Consider the following 17,394-nt stretch of genomic DNA (forward strand, 5'->3'; position numbering starts at 1 on the left):
TTGTTAACAACAATATCACAATGGGTTTCATAACTTTTATTCTTATCCATTACAGGATAATACTGACAAGGCTTTCGTGTCTTCAATGACAAAAAGAGTTGGAACATTGGAGCAACATGATCGTGATCACTCCACGAAAATCAAATCTTTGATTAGTAAAGAGTCTGCATTTGACAGCAGCATAAAGAAAACAAACCAGAAACTAGCACAAGAAGTAAAGAATCTACTGTCAGATAAAGCGTCTCTTACATCCGTTATAAATAAAAAGTCAGCTTAGTGGAAAAGATAAATGGAGACCAGAACAAGAAGATACAAACACTCAAAAACAAAGATAACGACCAGTTGAAAAAGATACAATCTTTGGTCTCCAAAGAAGCTGCCCTGGAAAGCAAGCAAGGAAAACAATACAAAGAACTAAAGTCAAAGATAGATCAGATTCCAAACAAGTCATCTTTGTCTTCTATTGGGAACAGAGTTACTGTGCTGGAGAAGAACAGCAAAAAGGTAAGGATGCCATATATTTCCAGTATTTATCCACTAATGTTAAATATTTGAAAATAATATTGATTAAAAGATGTATTAATGTATCGGGATATAGTTTATATCATTATAAGAAACAAAAATATTTCATTCATTTTGACTACATGCATTTCAAAACCATCGCCTCTAATCGATATTATGTCGGGTTAATCCAGGTTCCAAAACTGGATTTGTAAATAAAATGTTAGCATTACAAAGTATGAGACTAAATAATGTTGTCAAACTCTACACATTATTGTCTGTCTTTTGATTGAAACCTAAATATTTAGTACACAATACCCGATTGAGACTTTGGGTCATATTTTACTAAATCGGAAACAATTTTTAAAAATTCAACACATAAGAATTAGAAATCGAATGACATTCATATGCCAATTTACTTCACAATGAATAAGTATTTTAAAAATATACCCAGCCTATATAATTTAAGATAATTACTTCATCTCCATTTTCAAAAAGCAAAGATTCCAGAGCTGTCTATTTGTTGATTTATTGTTAAAACAAATAAGTAAGTTTGTCATTATAGTTTTCATCAGAATATAGATTGATGTCGACAATCTTGCCAATCATAATGCCTTAAGTTATTTCTTTCCTGCAATACAGGACAAGGCTGACAAGGCTTTCGTGTCTTCAATGACAAAAAGGGTTGGAACATTGGAGCAACACGATCGTGATCACCTCTCAAAGATCAAGTCTTTAATTAGTAAAGATTCTGCAATTGACAGCAGTTTAAAGAAAACAAACCAGAAACTAGCACAAGAAGTAAAGAATCGATTGTCAGATAAAGCGTCTCTTACATCCGTTATAAAGAAAGTCAGCTCAGTGGAAAAGATAAATGGAGACCAGAACAAGCAAATACAGACACTTAAGAACAAAGACAACGACCAGTTGAAAAAGATACAATCTTTGGTCACTAAAGAAGCTGCCCTGGAAAGCAAGCAAGGAAAACAATACAAAGAACTAAAGTCAAAGATAGATCAAATTCCCAACAAGTCATCATTGTCTTCTATTGGGAACAGAGTTGCTGTGCTGGAAAAGAACAGCAAAAAGGTACGTATATTTCCTGACTGAATACAGTTATTAGCTATTGCTAAAATCTTCAAAACGTCAAATGTAAAAATAAAATTGAAGGGCAAAGATTTTTTGGTATCCTAATATGAAAAGAGATGAAAAAGTGTATGCAACCAAACAGCAAAACTACATCCCATTTTGCTCCTGTCTTATCGCATTCGGATTCTGAATTATAAGTTTCTTGTTCAAGCCTTGCAGTATTGGCGAAAAATTGTTAGTCTGGATGAATATGACATGAACGCATTCTCGGGTTAGAAAATAGTACATGGCGGCTGGTAAATTTTTCTCTGTCAAAACAGCACAGCGATATTAGCGCTTACAGGCGTCATAACATTTCCTTATTGCATAAGTGCTGTGTGGGAGCCACATGTAAAGTGGTTGATCATATTTAGTAAACATTTAGCAATATACAAGATAGATTTATACTAACACCATTAGTGTCTTCCGCCTATATGTTATTTAAAAAACAGTTTAATACTTTTGATTACTTTGTCTTGTAAAGGTCAATAATATATTTTACATCCAGAAAGTATGAAGGTAATTCTTATTGAATTTTGTCAACTGAAAAATAAGATTGTAATTATCTCATAAATAGACTGGACGATAAACATTGAAATGTTTTAATTTTGATAATATGGTATTGCAAACTTTGACGTCGTCAACAGTAATATCATTACAGGTTTTATAATATATATGTTTATCCATTACAGGAAAAGGCTGACAAGGTTTTTGTGTCGTCAATGACAAAAAGAGTTGGCACATTGGAGAAACATGACCGTGATCACTCCACGAAGATTAAATCATTAATTAGTAAAGATTCTGCAATTGACAGCAGTTTAAAGAAAACAAACCAGAAACTAGCACAAGAAGTAAAGAATCGACTGTCAGATAAAGCTTCCCTTACGTCCGTTATAAAGAAAGTCGGCTCAGTGGAAAAGATAAATGGAGACCAGAACAAGCAGATACAGACACTTAAAAACAAAAATAACGACCAGTTCGAAAAGATACAGTCTTTGGTTTCCAAAGAATCTGCTCTGGAAAGCAAACAAGGAAAACAATACAAGGAACTAAAGTCAAAGATAGATCAACTTCCCAAGTCATCTTTGTCTTCTATTGGGAAGAGACTTACTGTGCTGGAAAAGAACAGCAAAATGGTGAGTATATTTTCAGATAAAATACAATTATTAGCTGTGGTTAAATCATTGAACCGCCACAGTTTAGCTTGTTTAAGTATAAAAATGTTATGGCAAACAGAATATAAAAAGAAATATAAAACATAAGCATACATAAATATTACAGGTATTTTACTCATTTGTTAGAATATTTGGCTTCTCATATATGGGTTCTTTGTTCAAATCCTGCAATGACGGCCGAAGTTTGATATTCTTGATAAATAATTACTCATACTCGTATTTTCTCAGATTAAAAGCGTATAACTGGTGACTAGCAACATTTTCTGTGTCAACATAAACTAACATTAATGTTACCGTCATGTCTCTTCCTACGTGGTGTTACTGTTGACATGGACCCATCTGTAAAGTGGTTGATTATGTCAATTAAAATTTGATAAAATAAGAGTTTAAATTTAAATATGATATATCAATTAAATAGAAACATTAATTTTCCCATGTTTCTATTTGTAATATTTTATTTAAAAATACTTTTGATGACTCCATAGTGAATAGCACGTATAATATTTGACAGCAAAAAACTTGAAGACATTTCATTCCTAATTGATTTTTTCTCGCTGGAAAATAAGATTGCCTTATATTTTTACCAGTAGTCCTTCGGAGTCATAAGACCCATAGAGATGGAGTTCATCCACGTTTCTCTAGCTTGAAATGGATAAGTACAACTCCTTGATGCCATTAGTATGGGACGCTAGTCTATTGCAAAGTACTTTCCGCAAAATAAAGCAGATCCATCTACTTCATTACTGCAAGTTGGACAGTGGTTCAGAAAAAAAAATCGACGCCACTCAGTATTGATGTCAGTCCCATTGTGTGTGAAACGAACGACCTACCAAATTAGCTATCTCGACCCCCCCCCCCCCAACCCACACACCCTTGTTTTTCTAGAAATATTGGTATTTTTTAAAGATGTGTTATTTGCTTAATGCAGCATTGCCATTGTTAATACCGTCATAGCATCAATATGACTTTCAAAACTTTCTTTCTTATTGATTCAGGCTTTTGTCTCGTCAATTACAAAAAGACTTGGAACATTGGAGCAGCATGATCGTGATCACTCCACAAAGATCAAATCTTTAATTAGTAAAGATTCTGCAATTAACAACAGCTTAAAGAAAACAAACCAGAAACTAGCACAAGAAGGAAAGAATCGACTGTCAGATAAAGCGTCTCTTACATCCGTTATAAAGAAAGTCAGCTCAGTGGAAAAGATAAATGGAGACCAGAACAAGCAGATACAAGCACTTAAGAACAAAGATAGCGACCAGTTGAAAAAGATACAATCTTTGGTCTCTAAAGAAGCTGCCATGGAAAGCAAGCAAGGAAAACAATACAAAGAACTAAAGTCAAAGATAGATCAAATCCCTAACAAGTCATCTTTGTCTTCTATTGGGAACAGAGTTACTGTACTGGAAAAGAATAGCAAAAAGGTGCGTGCGTTATCTGATTATCTTGGAAACTAAAAAAGGCAAAAAACGTATAATGACAAAAAAGTATATATTTCTCATGTTTATATTTGTAATATTTTCTTCTAAAGTAGTTTTGATAACTTCATATTGAATTGTGCTTATACAATTTTGAATACCAAAAAAAAAATTGAAGACATTCCTAATTGAATTTTTCCTGCTGGAAAATAAGATTGTCTTATATTATCACCAGTATTACTTCGATGTCATTATACGGAGTTATATGGAGTTCATCCACGTTTCTTTCGCTTGAAACGTACAAGTATAACTCCTTGATGCCATAAGTGTGGGACGCTAGTATATCACAATGTACTTTCTGCAAAATCTAGCAGTTCCATCTACCCCATCACTGCTAGATGAATAGTGGTTCATAAACAAAATCGACACCCCCAGGGAACTATGTCAGTCCCTTTGTGAGTGAAACGAATGCCCTACGAACTGAGCTATCGGGACCCTTCCCCCTCCTTTGTTTCTCTTTCAGAAATGATATTTTTAGATTTGATCTATTATACTATATATATATATATATATATATATATATATATATATATAGTATAATAGATCAAATCTAAATATATATATATATATATACATATATATATGTATATATATATATATATATATATATATATATATATATGTATATATGTATATATCATATGATATTGTAAAGTACTGCCACTGGTACTGTCGACAACAACAACATCAATATGTAATTTATAACTGTCATTTTTTTTCATTACAGTATAAGGCTGACAAGGCTTTCGTGTCTTCAATGACAAAAAGAGTTGGAATATTGGAGCAACATGATCGTGATCACTCCACGAAAATCAAATCATTAATCAGTAAAAATTCTGCAATTGACAGCAGCTTAAAGAAAACAAACCAGAAACTAGCTCAAGAAGAAAAGAATCGACTTTCAGATAAATCGTCTCTTACATCCGTTATAAAGAAAGTCAGCTCAGTGGAAAAGATTAATGGAGACCAGAACAAGCAGATACAAGCACTTAAGAACAAAGATAACGACCAGTTGAAAAAGATACAATCTTTGGTCTTCAAAGAAACTGCCATGGAAAGCAAGCAAGGGAAACGGTACAAAGAACTAAAGTCAAAGCTAGACCAGATTCCCAACAAGTCATCTTTGAATTATATTGGGAACAGACTTACTGTACTGGAAAAGAATAGCAAAACGGTAATTATATGATTCACCTCCAAATAATTATCCCTTACTGTTGAACTTTTGATAAGGTAGATATTAATCTTATAGAAATAGTCAACTTATTGACCTATGTTTTGAACAGAATAATTTTTTTTATTTCTGCAATAGATTAAATAGAAATTGGGTAACGTAAAAGATATAACACGCATGAAATATAATCAATTATATATATATATATATATATGTATATATATATATATATAAATAGAGAGAGAGAGAGAGAGAGAGAGAGAGAGAGAGAGAGAGAGAGAATCTTTAGAAACAATAGGATAAATATTTGGGGATATGATTTCAAGTAATTTGTTGAACTTAATACTTATAGTTTTAATGATGAAAATTGGAGGGACATCTAATTGCAGGTATTTCTAAAAATAAACATTATGTTTGTTATAACTCATTTAAAAACAAAATAAAATAAGATATTTATTACCTTATAAAATTTTGCTTCCAATCAAAGTAATAGCATTATCATAATGACCGCTTTTGTAAAGAGTTTATAATTATCCATTTCCGTCATTCCAGGGTAAAATTGACAAGGCATTTGTATCGTCCATAACAAAAAGGGTTGGAACATTAGAGAAACAAAATCGTGATTACTCGGGAAAGATCAAATCTTTGATGAGTAAGGATTCTGCAATTGACAGCAGCTTAAAGAAAACAAACCAGAAACTAGCACAAGAAGTAAAGAATCGACTGTCAGATAAAGCGTCTCTTACATCCGTGATAAAGAAAGTCAGCTCAGTGGAAAAGATAAATGGAGACCAGAACAAGCAGATACAGACACTTAAAAACAAAGATAAAGACCAGTTGAAAAAGATACAATCTTTGGTCACCAAAGAAACTGCCCTTGAAAGCAAGCAAGGAAAACAATACAAGGAACTAAAGTCAACAATAGATCAGATTCCCAACAAGTCATCTTTGAGTTCTATTGGGAACAGACTTACTCTGCTGGAAAATAACAGCAAAAAGGTGTGCATTTTGTTTGATTATCTTGGGAACATAAAAGATGCCAAAAAATGTATACTGTTAAAGAAACAATGAAATGTAAACGTCATAATACGAAAAAATATGGTAAAAACTATGTAACTTATAAGGCATTTTTATAATTTTTAGTTAAAATCTGATTTTCATATAAATGTTTATTGTTCGCGTCAAAGAAATGTCAAATGTCAAAGAAATTTTAAGACAATGAATATAAGACTTAATTGTAATCCTACTAAAAATTGTACATGGTGGCATTAGAATGGCACGAACCAGAGAATAAAAACAAAACAATATGGTGCTTATAGGCATCCAAATCTTTCTTGTGTATTACGTGTTATGCTCTATTGGAAACATTTGTAAAGTGGTAGAGCATATTTATAGAATAGTATGCTATATTAGAGAATATACTTCTTAAAAGTTATACCAGATATATCAGGAAATCGGAGAAATTTATTTTGATGTACTGACATTTTAGGACTATAAATACTTTGAATCAGAACAATTACAGATACTCATTTCAAATTTTGTGAACTGAGAAGAAAGACCGTATTAATTCGCTACAAGAATGGATATTTGTTAATCATCATTGTTATCTCATTAATACAGACTTGGTTACAATCGTAAAATAACAGCATCACTATAAATTTTACAATTTTTATTCTTATTCATTACAGGACAAGTCGGACAAGGCTTTCGTATCATCGATGACAAAAAGAGTTGGAACATTGGAACAACACGATCGTGATCACTCCACAAAGATCAAGTCTTTAATTAGTAAAGATTCTGCAATTGACAGCAGCTTAAAGAAAACAAACCAGAAACTAGCACAAGAAGGAAAGAATCGACTGTCAGATAAAGCGTCTCTTACATCCGTTATCAAGAAAGTCAGCTCAGTGGAAAAGATTAATGGAGACCAGAACAAGCAGATACAGACACTTAATAACAAAGACAACGACCATTTGAAAAAGATACAATCTTTGGTCTCCAAAGAAGCTGCCCTGGAAAGCAAGCAAGGAAAACAATACAAAGAACTAAAGTCAAAGTTAGATCAAATTCCCAACAAGTCATCTTTGTCTTCAATTGGGAACAGACTTACTGTGCTGGAAAAGAACAACAAAAAGGTGTGTATATTTCCAGAGAACCACGATTTTAATATAGACATAACCTTAATAATTTGAAACAATATGAAGTTATCAATGCTCAAAACTATCAGATAAATGAATTCCATTCGGCTCAAATATTTTTTATATAAACATCTGTTTCTCTTTTTTTGATTATAATTTGGAAAAAGATTTCAAATTTTTTTGAAACCAAATGACTCTTTAAACTTTAGAAAAATATAATTATTCTTAATTGTAAATGCACAGTGATTTTACTTCTAAAGGCTGATGATTCCAAAACTTTAAAAAGGACACATTATTTCTAAATTAGGTAAAACGTACTAAAATGCGCTAACCTCTGAATTTGTTTGCATTTAATAATTCATTGTATTTTTTATTTTAACAACACATAACTGATCATAAAAAAGAGATTCTGCATTCTAATGACGACATTTTCAACGGAAATTATTAAAAGTAAATAGAAAACAGTTGACTTAAATAAAATTACTTCACCTTAACTGTGGAATCGTTTTTTTAATAATAGTAACTGAATTAGACTGAAAGATTAACAACCTATACTTCAGATAATTTTTATTATATTTGGTTTCCTGATTTATAGCACTGTATTATTTTATTTAGAAGCTATCTCGATTTATATTCCTATATATATATTTTTGTTAAATCATCATCATCATCATCATCATCATCATCATCATCATCATCATCATCATCATCATCATCATCATCATCATCATCATCATCCTCCTCATCATCATCATCATCATCATCATCATCATCATCATCATCATCATCAACATGTGTGCAGTCCCTTATCCAGGGGTTGACAAGGAATGGACCTTCAGCTGTCACGGTCTTAGGCGCATCTTGTGCATTGGTGGAGATCCATCCTCGACCAATCCTAAATGTCATGAATCCAAGTTCGTCTTCGCCGAATCCCTGATCTTTTACCTTCAATCCTTCCTTCTTTGCATTCTTTAATGATGTTTTAGTGATGTTTTTTATGGCCTAAAAATATCTTCTAGATCTTATTGTGGATTTGCTTTAAATTGAACCTTTTTTGTTCAACTTCACGAATTTGATTTGGCCATATTTGATTACCTCATCCTCCGAGGAGCATGTCTCAATGCTAACCAGGTGTTTTATTGAATTTACTTGTTGAATAATTTCTCCATTGATTTTGATGTACGCTTTTGGTCTGTGTTTTGGAGAACACCATTACTTTTGTTTTCATCAAATGTATTTCAAGTCCATGGCAATTACTTTCTTGGTATATAGCAGATTCTAATTCCCGTGCCTCTCTCCTGTATCACTCAGACAATCTTGTCAACAGAAATTTTCTCTCAATCCATTAATTTTTAGCTTATTTGCACATTTGTTCGATGTTTATATTTTTTTTTTTATAATTTGGGTTTTTTTAAATTTGTATTATTTTCTTTCTCCCATTAGATTTAAAATCATTGTCATTTAATGTTTTTTAAATTCCTCTAGATAGAGGTTTTGGAAGTTTTCCATGGCGTTGTGACCGCTCTCTTATAATATGTTCTATTTCTTTCGATAGTAAGATATGGGCTCTTATCTTGCATGCTTTTTTAAACTGTGAGCACATTGTATCTGTTGATCACTTCAACCGCAAATAGTTCATCGTTAACTTTGTTGTTAAAAGAAGATATGTTTTACTTTATTTGTTTGAATATTGTATATATATTTTTTGAGTTTAATCTCTAATCCAGCCACCACTTATACTATAATTTCTGAATCTTTTCCTGATCATGATATAATCAATTTGGTTACGAGAAATGTCGCCAGGGATTCTCCACGTGGTTTTTGAAAGAAGGTGTTTGCAACACAAAGGTCATCTTCTTCGCATAATCTAATAAGTTTTTCTCCTCTCTACCTTTTCTTCGCCACGGTCATGGTTTCCAACTATATCAATGTAAGAATTATCGTCAATTTTGCATTTAAATCTCCTATGATAAACAGTATATCAGTGGACTTTACTTCCTTCAGAATATCGTCAACCTCTTCATAGTATAGTTCAATTTCCTCTTCAGTATAATCTCTCGTCGGTGCATGAGTTTAAAGTATTACAAGATCAAAAGATTTAGCTCTCATTTTAAACGTACATTTCTTGCGCTTGCAGGCCAGTATCCTAGCATATAATTTTTGAGGTGTTTTTTAACGAGCATACTAACTCCGTGGCGGTGTTCCTCTTCTTCCGAGTGCATACAAATGTAATTCTCTCTTTCTATTAGTCCAGATGGATTGTGATATGCCTCACACATCAATATTCGTGTTACAAATTTCATGAATTATCTTGATTATCTTGTTAAATACTTTATTTTAAAGAAAATGTTGAGCAGAAGTGTCATTAACGTCTTGTTACAGTAGAGAACAACATTGAATATCTTATAATTCACCAAACTTAATTTGGGTAATAACAGAATCATAATCGGAAAAGCCTTTGATACAATTTTATTAACGTTTTTTATTTCTTACAGGATAAGGCTGACAAGGCTTTCGTGTCTTCAATGACAAAAAGAGTTGGAACATTGGAGAAACATGATCGTGATCACTCTACAAAGATCAAATCATTAATTAGTAAAGATTCTGCAATTGACAGCAGCTTAAAGAAAACAAACCAGAAACTAGCACAAGAAGTAAAGAATCGACTGTCAGATAAATCGTCTCTTACATCCGTTATCAAGAAAGTCAGCTAAGTGGAAAAGATAAATGGAGACCAGAACAAGCAGATACAGACACTTAAAAACAAAGACAACGACCAGTTGAAAAAGATACAATCTTTGGTCTCCAAAGAAGCTGGCCTGGAGAGCAAGCAAGGAAAACAATACAAGGAACTAAAGTCAAAGATAGATCAAATTCCTAACAAGTCATCATTGTCTTTTATTGGGAACAGAGTTACTGTACTGGAAAAGAATAGCAAAAAGGTGTGTATAGTTTCTGTGTAAACACAACTTTTAGATTTCGCTATACTTTTGAAGTGTCAACGTTTTATCAAAACATTAAAGGTTAAAGATTAAAAGGTTATTCCAAAAATATGAAGTATAAATAAATAGGATATGTGCAACTAGTAGGGCATAATGCTCATGTGTTATGATAATCGGATTTTGGCAAAATTTGTTACTCTGTGGCAAACATAGGAAAACATACTAAAATTAAAAATATGTATCTGAGGGCTTGCAAACTTTGCTGTAAAAACAACAAAAGATATAATAGCAGTTTAGGCGTCATGAAAACTCTAACATGTTAAGTTCTGCAGCGAGATCGGGGAGTGTTCTAAATTATTTGCTTCTATTTGTTAAATAATTGGAACTACGAAAGTTACAATTTGTTATAATATATAACTTATAACTATCAGGCCAAACACTGTTTTTATTCCCACGTATATTTTAGTTAAGAAATCAAAACAGTTTTTATACATTTATATTGTATAAGATTATAGAATAATTCTAATACATGAACTTAAAGATATTTTTTTGGTGAAATTTGTCAAATGTAGAGTAAGATCATTTTTTATTACTCTGCCAGATGGAGCATTTTTTTGTGTGATTAATTTTATTGTTAATATAAGCAACAAAATCATTTCTATGAATTTTATAACTATTGATTATATTCATGACAGGACAAGGCAGAGAAGGTGTTTGTGTCGTCAATGACAAAAAGAGTTGGAACATTGGAGAAACATGACCGTGATCACTCCACGAAGATTAAATCATTAATTAGTAAAGATTCTGCAATTGACAGCAGTTTAAAGAAAACAAATCAGAAACTGTCACAAGAAGTAAATAATCGACTGTCAGATAAATCGTCTCTTACATCCGTTATAAAGAAAGTCAGCTCTGTGGAAAAGATAAATGGAGACCAGAATAAGCAGATACAGGCACTAAAAAATAAAGATAACGATCAGTTGAAAAAGATACAATCTTTGTTTTCCAAAGAAGCTGCCCTGGAAAGCAAGCAAGTAAAACAATACAAGGAATTAAAGTCAAAGATAGATCGAATTCCCAACAAGTCATCTTTGTCTTCTATTGGGAACAGAGTTACTGTGTTGGAAAAGAACAGCAAAAAGGTGTGTATATTTCCAATCTAAACACAATTTTTCATCTATCGCTATAATTTTGAAACGTCAGCGTATTAACAACACGTATATTTCCTGACTGAACATAATTCTTTGATGATGCTAACATTTTAGAAGCGTCCACATTGTAAAACCCCTTTATTGTTTTATAAAGCAATTCGTCAAACAGATTTTAAAAGAAAAATCAAAGACATATGACTTATAAATACAACAGTAAAAAAAAACATGCGACCGTGTGACATTAGACTTTTGTCACATAGGTTTGTTGTTCAAGTCTTCCCTTGTCTGCCAAAATTGAACACTCTGGATAAATCATATTGTGTAATCCTACTCAGGTTAAAAATAAGTACATTTATGTTCTTTTTCCTACATGTTTAATGATGCTTTTGTCCCGTAGCAGCTTTTAGATTAGTTTTATTACATTTATAAATATGTGAAAATCTGTATTGAAATAAAATACTTTGGATTATTTATAAAGCATAGGAATGCAAATACTTTATTCATATCGAGAAACTGAAATATATTCCTTATATATGAAGTTTGTCAAATAATGAGAAAAATTGTACTTTACCTCTCTATTATAATGGACATTTTAGACATATTATCTATATAAGTATATATTATAACTAATCTAAGATGTATATTTGTGATAGTTTAAAGAAACATGCCTTTCTGGCGCTGATATAATTTAAATGTGTTGCTAGCGCCGTATAACCCTTATAAACCAAAAAAAGCAACAAAAACATGCCTTTAATAACAATAATTTATTGGACGTTTAATATTTTCAATTCAGTAAATTTAAAGATAGTTCGTATAATATATTGCTAAACTTTTAAAAAGATTATAATCATGTCTCTACCAAAATTATCTTTGTTATCATTTCAATATATTATTGTTATCATAAATATATTGAAAAGCATCGCTATGATTTACTATAACTGGCTCTCTTATTCATGGCAGGATAAATCTGACAAGTCTGTTTTATATTCAATGACAAAAAGAGTTGGAACATTGGAGAAACATGACCGTGATCACTCTACGAAGATCAAATCATTAATTAGTAAAGATTCTTCAATTGACAGCAGTTTAAAGAAAACAAACCAGAAACTAGCACAAGAAGTAAAGAATCGACTGTCAGATAAAGCTTCCCTTACGTCCGTTATAAAGAAAGTCAGCTCAGTGGAAAAGATAAATGGAGACCAGAACAAGCAGATACAGACACTTAAAAACAAAGATAACGATCAGTTGAAAAAAATACAATCTTTGGTCTCCAAAGAAGCTGCCATGGAAAGCAAGCAAGGAAAACAGTACAAAGAACTAAAGTCAAAGGTAGATCAACTTCCCAAAAAGTCATCTTTGTCGTCTATTGGGAACAGAGTTACTGTGCTAGAAAAGAACAGCAAAAAGGTGCGTATGCTTTCTAATTGCAGTCAATTATTATGTATTACTAACATTGTTAAAACGTCACTTTACTAACATTTCAAAAGACAATTCTCTATTGGTATTCACAATTTAAAATAAATGTAAATCATAAAACAAATACAAATACAGCATGGTATTAATTTTTAATTATATCAAAGAGATTCACCCTTGCATGAAAGACAGAATGGGTTGTTATATGAACGATATCCTCACAGCATAGAATTTTTGTCCCATCTGTCACACTCGACTGTTTTATGAGAACTTGTCACATAAGTCCAAATGAATAACACAAGGAATTGCCATCATTGTACAAATTAATCATGGCATGGATTGTATGAAACGAGAATTAAAGCTATCTGTTCTTCGGACAACTAGATAATATTAATGGTCCTTTGTATAACGGATAAAAATATTGATGTAGAGCGTTTCATGAAAGAATTTAGATGTTTGCTTGAATTATTCTCTCTTTGGGTCATCTAAGGGAAAAGTAAGCTGTGGAATAAAAATATAATTATACAGTGTACTTTAAACCTGAAATGAGAAAAGTGGAAATCGAATCACATTAAATGTAATTATATTCTCTTTAACTGTTTTGCGCTTGGAGGTATAAAAGGATGAAATGATAGAGCATAATTTATTATTGCTTTGTATTTCCCAAATGAACTACTAACCGCGCCGCTTAAAACAACAAGCATGTGAATGAGCCTTAATGCGCAGTAAAAAAAAAACCCAGCAAATTTATTATTCTACTGACTTTAAAGAATATTTTTAATCCACCCTCAAAATTAGATTCTTCGATATTTCCTAACCAGTAAGTTGTAAAAGACTATTTCGGAATGAATTCAAATCAACTTCAGTGATCGTTATAGAAATCATTTGCCCCTTCACAATCTAAACAGAATATCAGTATCAGAAAACCCCTCTAATCCTGAATCATCAATTCCGTATTCATAACTATCAAAAACAAAATCTAACCAAACAAACAAAAAAATACAACCCTTCTTTTCAGCCTATTTAAACCATCACATTCTTATTCGACTGGTTCAAAACATGATTCGACTAAAAAACTACTAAGACATGATAAGGTTCTCCAAATTAAGGGTTGGAATAAAGGGTTATATGAGTATTCTTGAAGTGTAGAAAGTTAATCAAAATTATTCATCACCATTGTTATTACCGTCCTCACCATCATCATCATTATCATCATCATCATCATCATTATCATCATCATCATCATCATCATCATCATCATCATCATCATCATCATCATCATCATCATCATCATCATCATCATCATCATCATCATCATCATCATCATCGTCATAATCATCATCATCATTATCGTCATCCTCATCATTATCATCATCATCGTTGTCATCATTATCATCAATACCATTAACATCATCATTGTTTTCATTATCGATGTTTTCGATCTTTTTTATGAATAATTCACTATATTATTCATACAGGTAAACGCTGATCGTGTTACTGAAAAAACGTCCTTCTCTTCAATAATAAGAAGAGTAGGAGACGTCGAGAAACAAGAGAGAGATCACACAATACAGATCATGTCTCTTGTCAATACAGACACAGCCATTGAGAGTGGGATGAAGAAGACAGACCAGCAACTCTCACAGCAAGAAAAAAATCGACTGGCAGATAAAGCCTCTCTTACTTCAGTTATAAAGAAAGCAAACACGATAGAAAAGATAAATGGAGACCAGAATAAACGGATACAAACACTTAATAATAAATCAAACGACCAGTTGAAAAAGATACAATCTTTGGTCTCCAAAGAAGCTGCCCTGGAAAGCAAACAAGGAAAACAGTACAAGGAACTAAAGTCCAGGATAGATCATCTCCCCAACAAAAAAGTTGTGTCCTCTCTTGGAAACAGAATATCACTTTTGGAAAAGAACATCAAACAGGTAGTTATACCGATCAATTAAAACTATCAGCAAGTCGTGAAAACATTATAATCGTTACCTTTGTTCTTATATACAACTCAGATGTACGGCTATGTGGTCTTGTGGTATGACACTCGATTTCGGATCGGACAGTCCTGGGTTCAAACCTCGCTCGGCACATATAGGAGTCATTGGAAAAGGCTCTTTACTCACATTCTCTAATCGTACTCAGGTGAAAAATGACTACCTTGCCGTCAACAATGTTGTCTCTGTCAAAAGAAAACTGTAAAACCGCCTGACAGACACTGAATTTTCTTTACATCAAAAGACAGCTTATAGATGGCATGTCGTGTTAAAGTGAATTATTTTAAATACCAGTTAAGGCTACCAAAATAATCGACACAAAGACACAAAACCCTATCTAATCCTATACAATTATATTCTATAAGACACAATTAACTAGATGAGAGCTAATCATTTCTATTACCGCTTTAATGCATTTTAACAGGACATGGTTAAAGATATATGTTTGTACACCACATTTACATGAGTACATTTAAGTTGAAATACTATCGTTACCATTGTATCATGATTGTAATATTTAATCAATAGATTTATGGCATTGCTATTGATATTACGGGTATTCAATGGATTTTATCCTATTTTGCCCTATACCATATGTTATGTTATGTTATGTTATGTTATGGTCTTGGATTCTTGTCAATAACTTTCATGAACTGACTGAACGACAATAAATCGTATCAAAAGCCTTGGCGCCAAAGTGAAAACAAACCCTATTGTATAATTTTGGGTAGTAGTAGTAGTAGTAGTAGTAGCAGTAGTAGTAGTAGTATTGTAGTATAGTAGTAGTAGTAGAGTAGTATATAGTAGTAGTAGTAAGTAGTAGTAGTAGTAGTATAGTAGTAGTAATAGTAGTAGTAGAAAGTAGTAGTAGTAGTAGTAGTAGTAGTAGTAGTAGTAGTAGTAGTAGTAGTAGTAGATAGTAGTAGTAGTAGTAGTAGTAGTAGTAGTAGTAGTAGTAGTAGTAGTAGTAATAGTAGTAGTAGTAGTAGTAGTAGATAGTAGTAGTAGTAGTATAGTAGTAGTAGTAGTAGTAAGTAGTTGTAGAATAGTAGTAGTAGTAGTAGTAGTATAGTAGTAGTAGTAGTAGTAGTAGTAGTAGTGTAGTAGTAGTAGTAATAGTAGTAGTATGTAGTAGTAGTAGTAGTAGTAGTATAGTAGTAAGATAGTAGTTAGTAGTAGTAAGTAGTATAGTAGTAGTAGTAGTAGTAGTAGTAGTAATAGTAGTTAGTAGTAGTAGTAGTAGTAGTAGTATAGTAGTAGTAGTAGTAGTAGTAGTAGTAGTGTAGTAGTAGTAGTAGTAGTAGTAGTAGTAGTATAGTAGTAGTAGTAGTAGTTAGTAGTAGTATATAGTAGTAGTAGTAGTATTAGTAGTAGTAGTAGTAGTAGTAGTAGTAGTAGTAGTAGTAGTAGTAGTAGTAGTAGTAGTAGTAGTAATAGTAGTATTAGTAGTAGTCGTAATAATAATAGTAGTATCTTCTTTAATTAATTACCATCACCATTCCTTTTCCAACCCTATATAGATTAAGACGACTCCACGTCCACACATAAAGGGATAAACTTTGAAGGGCGGGACTATGAGCTGAAAGCAAGAACGAAAGAAGAGGCCATATTGGATGACCGTTGCAGTCTTCGATTACAGTACTTCAAAAATCAACATTATTATACCCCTTTCCATTTGGAAAAGGCCAATTTTATCATATCATGATAGTAATAAATTATGAGGCGGCCCTATTACCACTGTAAAATAACGTAGAGGTTAAAGAATGTATGTCCTGGCAGGCTTCCAGTTTTACCAAAAAATATATATTTTAAAGCGTACTGATATCTTGACCACATAGTAAAAATAATGTATTTTGATAGGAAATAATGAAGGTGAGGTCATTGGAATCGTATGATAATGGGACTCTTGATCTTGTTTACTGTATAGTTTGAATTCTGACTAATAGCAATATATAAAGTGAGTAGGAAAGTGCCAGAAGACAACAGAGAATAAAAAGAACTTCGCGTCGGCGAGGGGGGCTTGAATCCGCGACCTTACTAGTACGACAACTCCGCCCGGCCGGGGGATCGTGACTCTACAGTGTGAGCTATCAACGACACCAAAAAAAGTCGCTTCAAATTCTAGTCTATCGAGAGCCACTTCTCCCCGACTCTTACAAATGCGCGCTGCTATGGACGTGCAGCTGCTTAAGGCGTTTGTTCGAAAAATCACCGCAGGTATTCAAGAATCCTATACAATCTATCAAACGCATAGAATTAGAAGAAAAAAAGCATCACAAAGTGAATACTAAATC

The 17,394-nt window shown here is 32.3% G+C and overlaps 3 protein-coding genes across 3 annotated transcripts in view; all 3 read left to right on the forward strand.

Moving 5' to 3' along the window:
• Positions 1 to 1,590, forward strand: part of LOC144975349 (uncharacterized) — a 7,048-nt gene extending 5,458 nt beyond the window's left edge. The window contains exons 5-6 of the mRNA XM_078919348.1: positions 56 to 504; positions 1,144 to 1,590. Coding sequence (XP_078775474.1) covers positions 56 to 277 — 222 coding nt within the window. The 3' untranslated portion in view covers positions 278 to 504; positions 1,144 to 1,590. The remainder of the gene's footprint in view (positions 1 to 55; positions 505 to 1,143) is intronic.
• Positions 645 to 10,310, forward strand: LOC144975902 (uncharacterized). The gene is made up of 8 exons (XM_078920090.1): positions 645 to 695; positions 1,144 to 1,590; positions 2,322 to 2,765; positions 3,800 to 4,231; positions 5,013 to 5,459; positions 6,009 to 6,455; positions 7,145 to 7,591; positions 10,090 to 10,310. Exons 1-8 carry the CDS (start codon positions 645 to 647, stop codon positions 10,306 to 10,308), a joined length of 2,934 nt encoding a protein of 977 aa, XP_078776216.1. The 3' UTR covers positions 10,309 to 10,310.
• LOC144975350 (uncharacterized) lies at positions 10,310 to 16,753 on the forward strand. Its single transcript, XM_078919349.1, has 5 exons — positions 10,310 to 10,536; positions 11,232 to 11,678; positions 12,648 to 13,094; positions 14,579 to 15,037; positions 16,621 to 16,753. The coding sequence occupies exons 2-5, from the start codon at positions 11,262 to 11,264 to the stop codon at positions 16,654 to 16,656; spliced, it is 1,359 nt and encodes a 452-aa protein (XP_078775475.1). The 5' UTR covers positions 10,310 to 10,536; positions 11,232 to 11,261; the 3' UTR covers positions 16,657 to 16,753.
• Positions 16,754 to 17,394: the final 641 nt, after the last annotated feature.

The sequence above is a fragment of the Berghia stephanieae genome, chromosome 6 (assembly GCF_034508935.2).
Source record: "Berghia stephanieae isolate SIO BIC M18660-M18661 chromosome 6, UCSD_Bste_1.3, whole genome shotgun sequence".
Classification (NCBI taxonomy): Eukaryota; Metazoa; Mollusca; class Gastropoda; order Nudibranchia; family Aeolidiidae; genus Berghia; species Berghia stephanieae.

Excerpts from the sequence above, each read along its gene's own strand:
- LOC144975350 (XM_078919349.1), top strand. The coding sequence starts at position 11,262 with ATGACAAAAAGAGTTGGAACATTGGAGAAACATGACCGTGATCACTCC. Across the intron at positions 13,095-14,578 it reads TAGAAAAGAACAGCAAAAAG|GTAAACGCTGATCGTGTTAC; the intron begins GTGCGTATGCTT and ends TTATTCATACAG. Across the intron at positions 15,038-16,620 it reads TGGAAAAGAACATCAAACAG|ATTAAGACGACTCCACGTCC; the intron begins GTAGTTATACCG and ends AACCCTATATAG.
- LOC144975902 (XM_078920090.1), top strand. The coding sequence starts at position 645 with ATGCATTTCAAAACCATCGCCTCTAATCGATATTATGTCGGGTTAATC. Across the intron at positions 2,766-3,799 it reads TGGAAAAGAACAGCAAAATG|GCTTTTGTCTCGTCAATTAC; the intron begins GTGAGTATATTT and ends TTATTGATTCAG. Across the intron at positions 7,592-10,089 it reads TGGAAAAGAACAACAAAAAG|GATAAGGCTGACAAGGCTTT; the intron begins GTGTGTATATTT and ends TATTTCTTACAG.